This window comes from Ctenocephalides felis, unplaced genomic scaffold (genome assembly GCF_003426905.1).
Source record: "Ctenocephalides felis isolate EL2017-DRISC unplaced genomic scaffold, ASM342690v1 CF-g0.4_SCAFFOLD_01492, whole genome shotgun sequence".
NCBI classification, from domain to species: Eukaryota; Metazoa; Arthropoda; class Insecta; order Siphonaptera; family Pulicidae; genus Ctenocephalides; species Ctenocephalides felis.
Window position 1 is genome coordinate 29705662 of NW_020537646.1, and position 11533 is coordinate 29717194.

The window sequence follows — 11533 nt, forward strand, 5'->3', positions numbered from 1 at the left end:
GCATATTAAAATAATAATATTCATGTCTTCAGGTATTTTAAGTTGTTAAGTATAATTGTTGGTTTGTAATGCATATTAAAATTATGTTAGCACGTTCAGTATAAGAACACTATAACATATTTTCAATGTACTTGATGGAGTTGAGCTTGCTAGGAGTTAGTTTTTTTGAATTTGGGTTTATTAAATATTTTACAAGCATTTTTAATGCATTCATAAAATTACGTTCTTATTAGGTATAAATAATTACTAACCCAGGACTGATTGCTAAACTCAGTTTTATTAATGACAAAATTGTTTTTAGCAAAATCTAAATATAGAGTAATTTAAAGTAAACACTCAAAATAAGACAGATAATTTAAAACGCATTTCGAATATTAAAACTATCAAGTACAAATATTTAAATATAGATTTACATAACGAACCCAGCGGTATTAAAACTAATGAAATAATATCAAATTGTAAAATAGAACAGTGAAATACTCAACTTTGATAAACACAAATGAATTTTAATTTATATCTATTACTCATACTTTGTCGAGAACAAAGTGCGTTATGAATAACATACATTTTTAGTATCTCAATACATTCTTATTGTAATATTTAATCAATCCATCAATAGTGAAAATTATGCAAATTATTTTATATAATGTTACAATAATAAAAATTTTAAATATCATGCTCGTTTTGCGCGCTTACTATTAATACAACACTTTATTACAGTGAAATTCAGTCATTCAGGAGTCCGAGCATATGATTTTCCAAAATGTCATTTTAATAATTATTGATTTACATCAATGAATAAACATGTATATCAATAAAGATTACGCGATTATAGTGCTTTATTTTCTATATTTTTTTGCTCTGAAGTTATCTAAGCGATTTGGCGAGAATAGAAGATCCAAATTACCTTCCCACAGAACAAGATATATTACGGGCTCGTGCTCCTACAACGGGTATTATAGAGTATCCATTTGATTTAGACTCAATTGTATTCAGGTAAACTTTCCCATGTATTTCTTACTCAAAAGATTTTTAAAACAATGTTTAATTTTGTTAATTGTTTAATCTAAACATCTTCACAATTTTGATAGACTCAACAGAAGTGTCGAAATTTTATTCTGCGGGTTTAAATTTTGCGAAACGATTTGGTAACGTTTTCGTTTTGTCTTGTTCAGTTCAATATGTATAATAAAATAGTGCATGTTTCTTATTTTTAACTAGCATGCTTTGGTTTGTGTACTTTAACTTGCATGTGATAGAAATACTTATGATAGTCAATAATATCTATAATTTCAATATTTTATTGAAATTATTAACTAAATTTTATTTTGTAACATACACGTGTTACAGCATTATTTTTTGTAGCTGTATTATTTTTGAATTTTCAATATTTTTAAATACGACAATTGAAATTTATACAAATACTGTACAGTAAAATATAAATTTAATTTAATGCAATAATATTTTTATTTTATTCTACACACATCGCTTTGATTCTATTCCAAGTTACTCAAATTATTCATACTTTTTTAATTTAGGATGGTAGACGTCGGCGGACAGAGATCAGAACGAAGGAAATGGATCCATTGTTTTGAAAATGTTACGTCCATAATATTTTTAGTAGCGCTCAGCGAATATGACCAGATTTTATTTGAATCTGAAAATGAGGTATGTTAACCAATAAATATTGATAACTTTATAACTTTTAACAACTGTAAGGCCTAATAATTCATATCTATCTTAATCAATTAATATCAATCATATCAAACAAATCAATTTGTAAAACCAATCTTTATTAAAAAAATTTTACTGTATATTTGTTACTGCATTTTTATAATTGTTTTCATACCATCGTTTTCCGAAAACAATGCTTGTGTCAGATAAGTGGCACATACAACTGATGCTAATAACTTATGAGAAAATACTAAATTATTACTTTATTTTTAATTCATATACTAGATACTATCTGGTTAAGAAAAAATACCAAGTTCAGCAAGTAACTTCACAATATGTTCTATGTATTTTTGACCTAAATATCATTACTTAATATTTTATGAATGTATTTTACAAAGATTATACAAATAAATTTAATATTTTCAGAATCGAATGGAAGAGTCAAAAGCGCTATTTAAAACCATCATAACATACCCATGGTTTCAACACTCTTCTGTGATCCTGTTCTTGAATAAGAAGGATTTGCTGGAGGAGAAGATCATGTATTCTCATTTGGTTGATTATTTCCCAGAATATGATGGTATATATTTTTATTAATTTGCTAATCATTGAAATGACTTTGCATATTTGAGTACATTTTTTTTATTAATTACATTGATATTTGTATGTTGAATTAATATTGAAATAGTCTACAAACACCTGTTAATTTGTAAGAATTTGTCATATGTGTGATTTTTGAGAAATATTGACTCTACTTCACTTTGTTTCCCATAAAATGTCTTTAACAAACACTTCAAACAGATAGAAGATTGTCTACCGATTTAAGCCTTAGTAATATTGATATTAAGAAATGATTAAGTAAATTCTATATGACCTCTCTGAGACAACAAATTCATACATTTTATTAAATTAAATAATGCATGTGTATTTTACAATATTCACACAAATAATCAGGACCAAAATGTGATCATATACCGGCTCGAGAATTTATTCTGAAGATTTATCTAGATCAGAATCCTGACAAAGATCGAATGTGTTATTCACATTTTACAGCAGCTACAGGTCAACATAATAGAATAAATAATTTATGATAATTATGCAATTTCAGTATAGCTAGATAGCTAAATATCTTCTGCACACACATAAATCTTCCATATGTAGCTAGCTACATTAGCAAATGTAAAGACTAGTAATCTTTGGAAAAAGTATATTTTAAAAATAGTAGTTTTCAAATATTTTGTAGCTCTTCCGCCAAACATTATTTAAATTACTGATTACATCACAATACTTTATATCTACTTTTTATTTTTTATGTTGAAGTAATCTATATCTGAGTCATTAATTATTGAATGTTACTTTGTATCAATTATATATATTTTTATTTATAAATTTGTAAAATATAAATATTATACTTATATTTTACAAAGCATGCTTGTGATATAATCAGCAAGAAGACATCAAACCCATTAATAATATCAATTATTTAGCAATTTGCACAGCTTAAATCATGTCGCATTCCACATAAATTCATTTATTCGTCTCAGGTCCTCAACGTGATGCTATAGCAGCTCGAGAATTTATTCTAAGAATGTTTGTTGACCTGAATCCAGATAGTGAGAAAATTATTTATTCACATTTCACATGTGCCACAGGTAAACTTACTAAGCTGGTAAAAAGCTTGATTTGATAATTGTTTGTGCATGTTACAAAATGTTTGCATGTTCTGTGGTAAAAAGATGATTTTGTTGATAATTTTTTTTACAATTATAATTAGTGTTTGTGGTCACTAATGTTAGTTTTAATGTAACTTTATTTTATAAGTTTCATAAAATTACAATATTAATTTCTTTATTTCGAATAAAAGATACTACATTTAAAAAGGTTAAAACACGAATATTTTTTATATGGGCGGACTATTATGATAAGCGGGCGACAACACTTTATGGTTTGAGGTATTTACAATGACTATCAATATCATTTAGTATATTTTCTGTCAATCAAGTTTAATAATCAAACTTACAAAGTATGTAAAAAGTTAGCAAACATAATTCCTCACAAGTAGTTACATAGTGTATTTATTGTAAAATTCACCATTCGTAATTAATATTTTTAATTCATTTTGTATTAATATCTTACATAAGGCATAGCTTGATTTCATTTTGAAAACTTTGGCAATCATATCACAATGCACATTTCATTGCATTTTTAATAGATTTCTAATACAATGCAAAATTAAATGTGTCAATTACTAAAATTAATCTAATGCTGTTTTTTTATGCATGCATAACTTGTTGCGATGGAACAACTGATAAATATTTGCAAACTCCTGAAAAAAAAATCAATGGGAATCGTAAAATGCATGATGAAACTATATTCAATAAAAATAGATACTGAAAACATCAAGCTTGTGTTCTGTGCTGTTAAAGATACCATTATGCAGTCAGCTCTCAGAGATTCAAACCTTGCTTGAAAAAAGTTTAAAAATTTCTATGTAAAGGAAGAGGATATACAAATGCCTATGTTATGTTTCATGTTGTGTGCTTTAGTAAAAGTTTGTTTTTTTTATTATATAGAATTTTGTTAACATGATTTATTCAATGTCGTGCATTGTTAAGACTGTGGTGATGAGTAACGTTTTGATATTTTAGGCTCCTCTTTTTTATAAGTTTTGTTAAGTATGATTATGTTGATATATAAGTTATAGCAAATATATACTTCAATTAACAATCTTTCAAATTCTGCTTACAATGAGAATCTCTGCATACTAACCAATACTTTCCAATTGCTTATGATCTCCCATCCACTCGAACAACCTTCTTATGTGGTTGATAAATGATAAATCTGCTTAACTACTGTGTTATACTCACTCTTTTGATCGGATTTTTTTTTTTTTTTAACGCATTGCTCCCTGCACCGTTTCGAACATTACGAGCAACTCGACGCCACTTTTGAAAGAAAATGAATCGTACAGTATAATTTTATGACCAAGTACAGAATTATCATGAAATAAGTTTTATATGAATTTATCATAAACAATTATCAAAATGTATTTACTTCCAGAAGTATAAGTTTGATTACGCAAAAAATCCTGGACCGATTTTGAAAATGTTAAAACCGTTTAAAAGAATCATAATAGGGTGGTCGATAACATTGGAACAAAAAATTCAATATATTATTCTGTATTGAGCTAAAAAGCATCAAAATATTACTCAGAACCATTATTAATTTTTTATCCTTAACCATGACTCTCAATGTGTACTAATATTTGTTTTCTGTAAATTATTGTAAAATATTTAAAGTAATATTAATAAATGTTAAGTGCATGATTGTTGTCTTTTACAACGGCTAACAAATTTATTTTTTATGTTTAATGCTCTGGTAAGTACCTTATTGCCTATATGATATATAATTCTGTGTCATAAATTTAAATACTTTCAAAACGGCTTATAAAGATAAGTGCAATTATAAATTGAAACATATGAAAAATTGAAATTTTTCAGATACCGAAAATATCCGATTCGTGTTCGCTGCCGTCAAAGATACGATACTACAATCGAACTTAAAGGAATATAATCTCGTATAGGAGATTGCTGAATTAACAATTAAATTATTAAATCGGGAAGAACCCACTTATTGATAGAAAATTTATTTAAAAAAAGTCGAAAGAAGTTCACACACCTGTTATCCTCTGTTAAATACATCTGTAGAAAGAAAGGAATAATTATACTGACGTAGAGGTGGCAAATGGACTATCTGATATAAAAATGAGTACATATATACATATATTTATTACATATAATATTTATATCTATGTACATGTGACTGTCTTTGAATCTGACAAGAAATCAGTGTGTGCAGGCCAAATTGTTCGTTTTCATGGAAAGCGTGCCATTGTATGGAAATTTTGTTAAAAATTATCAATTTATATAATAACGATAAATTTATGATTAATTAAATTAATATATTATATATTATACCTATGAATTGCATTTTAAAGAAGTTAGTGTATTTAAGAAAGTTTCTTTGACGGTAAAAAACATCTTTGAAATAAATCGTGTAGTTGAATCGCAAAAGATATTGCAAAGTGATGAAAATGAATATTTTTAATTTGCCATCAATTTTATTATTATTTAACTGGTAATGATTAAAATATGCATGTAAAATGTGTATATATTTATATAGGAAATGTGTGCAATTTTAATTAAAAAAGAATTTATATAGCTATTATTTAAGTTGTACAGATTTTTAGCTAATCCTTAACTGTTGTGTTCTTAATTTTTCTATTAATTTCATTGAGCTTTGAAAGCGTATGGTGGTGAAAATATTGGTTTGAAATAGAATATTAATGAATGCGTCAAATTTCTACATCATACCCAATTCTGGTCATAAGAAACACAGATTAATCTTGAAGTTAGATAAATATGTGAATCAAAATGTAGATGAGCAATGTGAGTTGAAATAAATCAAGAAACGCAAATATTAACAAAAATACAATTTCGATATTTGAAAGTCAAAAATCAAAGAGAAAAAATATCGAACAAGTATTTCATAAACCAAATTTTAATATAATATATATAATATAAATAATATGTTCTGTTCTATGAACGCAAAAATGATAAAGAGAAATAAAATTACATTTTAAAAAAAACGTCGCACAATGTAAATTTTTCCAATTTTTTTTTACATATATATATACATAATATTATTAATATAAATATAGGTGTCGAGTATGAATTCAAACAATAAAAATCTAAAAATTTTGTAACAGGCATATGTAAATGCACCGAAAATACCGAAATGTTTCAATATTTTAGTTATAAGTTTCCCATCAATACTTTTCTAGGTTTCTATATTTTGTAGTTAAAAGAGTGTAATTAATTAATATATTAAATCTGACATATGTTAAAGATCCAGATTCAGAATCAATTTTATATAGAATATTAAGTTTATAAAATTTTCTGCACAAATGATATGTACGTAATATGCTGTGGGTACATTTTTGCATGTACTTTTTATTTTTGATCATCATTATTTAAGACATAACTTATTCCTGTGTAGACCACAAGATATATTAGAGTAAATAAACTCACTTTAAAAGTGAATTTTTGATAATGTATATGTGAATGCTCTTTGAGTCCCAAAAATATATAAGTATTTTATAAACGATGAAAAACTGAACAGTCCATTGCACAAACAACTATTTAGCTTGATCATTAAGTTGATACATGTAAAAATTGTCACTCGCATACAAAGATTTTTAAATGTTAATTTAAGTTTACATTTATTTGTTTATATAATTCTGTATTTGAGGTAAATAAGAACGTAGATTATTGAGTCAAATACAAATACTATTCTTGACATGCCAATGGCTAGTGATCTATTTAAAACTATATTCGAGCATTTGATTTAAATTTTACATCTAACGTTGTTGGTATGTTAAGAATGTATTTGTACGAATTTTAAATAGTTAGCAAAAGTTTATATAAAAATGTTTTAAATCCAAAAACAACCATTTTTGTACAACCCATTTTTCTTGGAATATCTTTCTTGGCATTTATAGCAGCTAAAATATTGTTTTACTTAAACGGGTTTGAGACATACAACGCATTTATTATAATAATTAAGCTATTTAATAAAAATAATGAAATGTGACATAATGTAGAACTATAATTAATGCAGCGTCTAGTAATGCCAAGAAATTGACATAACTTGAAACTTAAATTTAATCATCACCGTGTATTATCAATTCTTTTAGTAAAATGCTCAATAATTTTATTTTTCATATATGTTATTGTATTTTATAATTCATACCATTTCAATAGTTCTTTTAATTGGAATGAAGAGACATATATTATGAATACATTTTTCCACACATCATGTTAAAGCGTAAAACTTGAATGAATATAAAGTGTATGATTTTCTCTAAAACCTGATTAGAATTTTTTCTATGTCATTCTCACTTTCATACTTCAAAACAAGTTCAACAAAGTTAACCGCTTATTCAATTGATTCAATCTGAACTCTGTATAAGATATGAAAATGTTACTAGTAACAGCTCATGATTTGTATATTATTATTCATCCATAATATATTAATATAAATTTGTAAAGAAAATTATAAAAAATCATCTTTTAATGTGATGCATTTGATTTTCAAAGTTAATCTCAAACTCCAAGTACAATGCTGAGTTTTGGATAGCAAGAAAATTTTTGCTTGAGATTTTATTCAACATGTAGCATCTGTACAAAATTATGCATGTATATTTATATACATATGATTGGATGATATGAGTGATACATTTCAATAACACAGTATTTAACAAACAAAAGCTGGAGTGAAATATTTTTTTTATTCTTCCGATTCTGAACAAAAAATAGGCAGTAAATAAACGTTCTATTAGAATCTTTCTGAAATTACAAGAGAGTTTTCAAACAACCTCTTCAAAAAGTGGTAGAATTATAAAACCACTATATTAAAATATATATAAGAGAAAAAAAACATGTGTTATACATGTCGTGATAATTTGGAAAGGGCCAATCCATTTATCACACAATTTAACATGTAAAATGGCATGTGTTTTTTTTTTTTCTTTCGAGAAAACTTTTAATATTTTACTATGTTGCATTTTGTCGATTGTATAATTTATATAATTACATATATGAATTATGGTGTGCGCATATGTATATACATTTGAATGATGTAATGATGTAAGCATGTACATATGCGCACATGAAAGCACCCATAGAATTAATTATGTGAAGAGAAATAGAAACACATTAAGAAATGTGTTTGTTTTTTTAAAGAGAAAAAAATCAGTTTAATTGTACTAATTTAATTATATATATATATATATATATATATATATATATATATATATGTATACATATAAATATATAAATATTATAATATAACATGAATATTGCTTTTTTGTATGAATGAATGGAAATGCGTGCATCCAATGTTTTGAATCAGTTGTTTGTAGTGCATTTGTAAACCATATCCTTGAAAGTATACATTTTTCTGAAATGAATTTGTGTATTTTATTTACATTATTTCAATATTATGAATACAATACATAACAAATGAATAAGACAAAATTACTTACTGAAAATGGTTATTAATTTTGACAAATACCCAAGTGAAATTTGATAAACCTAGTTGCTAATTTAATTTCAATTCTTCACGGATCAGAGACATAGACTCTGAGAAAGACCATCAAGAACTACCACTGGAGACACTTGGGCGAAGAAAGGGCTCTACAGAGCACAATCCAGAAACGAAAAAAAAACTGGATCGAACCCGTTCTGTAAAGAGTGCCTTCTGCACGATGCCTCGAGGGCAAAATCAAAGGACTGAAAGAAATGGGAAGAGGAACGATGAAAATTATTGACGACTTACGCGACAAGAGAAAATACAGGAAACTGAAAGCCGAAGCGCAGGATCAGGATGCATAGAAGCTTGGAAAGGAAAATACATGCAAAAAGGGGGGGAGAATAGTGGCAATGGAAATGATAGAGAATATAGGGTAGAGGAATCATTTATTTGTCGAGACTCTCATACCGTGGACCTGCCTTCGTGGAGACTACCCTTTATTATAATTACACAACGCAAAAAATAATATATATGAAATTAATTTAGATATTCAAAACAATCAGAAACAAACATTTAGTTTGAATTAAGCAATATTTTTATAATATCTATCCAATTTTTGCTATTGGACATAGTTACTCATCATTGTAATCTTTCGAATTTAGTAATTTTTAGTTTTGAAATTTGAATTTCGCGCTTCGACATTGCCATTTTGATTTGTTTAGTTCTTCATAGCGGTTCGTCTTTGATGGCGGCCATTTTTATAGCGAATTTTGTGATAAACGCGTGCAAATTAATTAATTTTTGTTTTTAATTAATTTCCTCATTAGTTGTCATTAATTAATGCATTTTACTGTCCTACTAATTATGCACATTAATTTGATATAAAATTCGTGTGTGATGATATGTTTTTAGAGCAGATATGTGACAATGTTCTTCAGCCTTAATCTATGATAATTATCTCTGTCAAAATTTTTAAATCGAATTAATTATATAATCAAATACTATATTTACAGCTTCCAATGTATCCTTTATATTTATTCATATATGCAATTGTCAAATATGTATAGATGGGTGTATGTGAGATTCCGAAGGCTGCAAGTACTTCTGTAATATATCTGTGTGTTGTCAAATTCTAGATCGCCTATTTATTCACAAAATTCTCTAATATGTTCGTTGCTTTGCGTCGTGTCGTGTGTTATGATTGAGTCACGAAGACTCTACTTGAACATTTGCAAATTATAATTTAAGTGTATAAAGTCAGTGATCAAAGACGTGTATGTAGTGATTTACAAATGTTCAGCTTTGGGACTTCTAGCAGATGCTTTAGAGGATTTATTTTGAGGAGAAGACTCGGATTTAATCCTATGCAACATGTGGAAACGTCAATGTGAGTCCAAGCAAACTTTATACACCGACGAGTCAATGAATACTTTTCTGAAATCATAAACAGGAATTTATGTTTTTATTCATATGCATTGAAACATACAACAAATAATTTATTGCATTTGTATTGTATAAATCAAAACAGCCTTTATGTTTTTCAGTGAATATTTGCTGACTCGTGCACATAGATCTTATACTACATAGTCTACTGGTCATCATATGTTTTTCATTTTATAAAGTGTATAAAAATAGAAGGGACTGTGGCGTCACTTGCTGAACGAATAATGCCGACAATCATAGGACTTTCCCAATTGATTAAATGGTATATGTCATTTTAATAATATATTGGCAATTGTGATGACTGTTAATTTTGTAAGAAATGATATTAATAATTGCTAATATATTATTGAAATAAAATTATCACAGATAATATTTGAATTGACTATTATCACAGATAATTTTGAATGACTATTATGATAAATATTATTATCATTTCTTATAAAATTATTAGTCATCATAATTGCCATAATATTATCAAAATAAAACATGACATAATCTTATATATAAAAATGGAGCTCTCTTTCAAATGTCCGAATAAAACTCGAAAACGGCTGAATCGATTTGGCCAGTCTTAGTCTTGAAAAATTCGTGCCAATCCAGAGATGGTCGGAAAGATGAGATATTATTTCAAAATCGCGTAGAAACTTTACATTTTTAATTTGAAAATTTTTGTAGAAGCGTAATTTAAATAAAACAATGGACGGTGGCAATTTCGTGAAATGCTTTTGACAGATGATGTTCAATTACGTTTAATAGGATGTTTTACGCGAATATTATTTATTTATGATAAATTTGTAGTAAGTAGTTTTGTTTGTAGTTTTATTTAGATACAAAAACGTTAGTAAACGGGCCGCAAGTGTTACTAGAGACTCAAAATATAAACCTTTTTGATATGTTAATATGAAAATGCACTTTTTGGCATATTTTTCTCAAACACGGTGCTCTGAAAGATCTCATTTGTATAATTATATACTCGTTGGTATTTAGAAAACATTTTCTAGGTTATATTATTTTTTATTTATCTTATTTAAATTCAGAACCTAAATTTGGTATCGATCAAATGGACATTTTGTCGAATAACATTTTTCCAATTATAATTTCCCAGAATTTTTCGCAGAATAGATATTAATATATGAAGGTCCGGGATTAAAAAGGTCAACCACCGATGTGCCAAAAATCAGTAAAGTTAAGCATTGTTTAACAACAATATTTGAAAGTAGAGGAAAAAAGATGTATAGCCAGCTACAAACTTGATTTGAAAACGATAATCTTTGAAATGGGTGAGATAAACGGTAATCTTTGAAAATCCATAATAAAAGTATTT

General features: G+C 26.8%; 1 protein-coding gene across 1 annotated transcript in view; it reads left to right on the forward strand.

Moving 5' to 3' along the window:
* LOC113371107 (guanine nucleotide-binding protein G(q) subunit alpha-like) overlaps positions 1-5281 on the forward strand; it is an 8216-nt gene extending 2935 nt beyond the window's left edge. Inside the window, exons 2-7 of the mRNA XM_026611752.1 lie at positions 868-996; positions 1539-1668; positions 2101-2254; positions 2629-2736; positions 3219-3326; positions 5175-5281. Coding sequence (XP_026467537.1) covers positions 868-996; positions 1539-1668; positions 2101-2254; positions 2629-2736; positions 3219-3326; positions 5175-5257 — 712 coding nt within the window. The 3' untranslated portion in view covers positions 5258-5281. The remainder of the gene's footprint in view (positions 1-867; positions 997-1538; positions 1669-2100; positions 2255-2628; positions 2737-3218; positions 3327-5174) is intronic.
* Positions 5282-11533: the final 6252 nt, after the last annotated feature.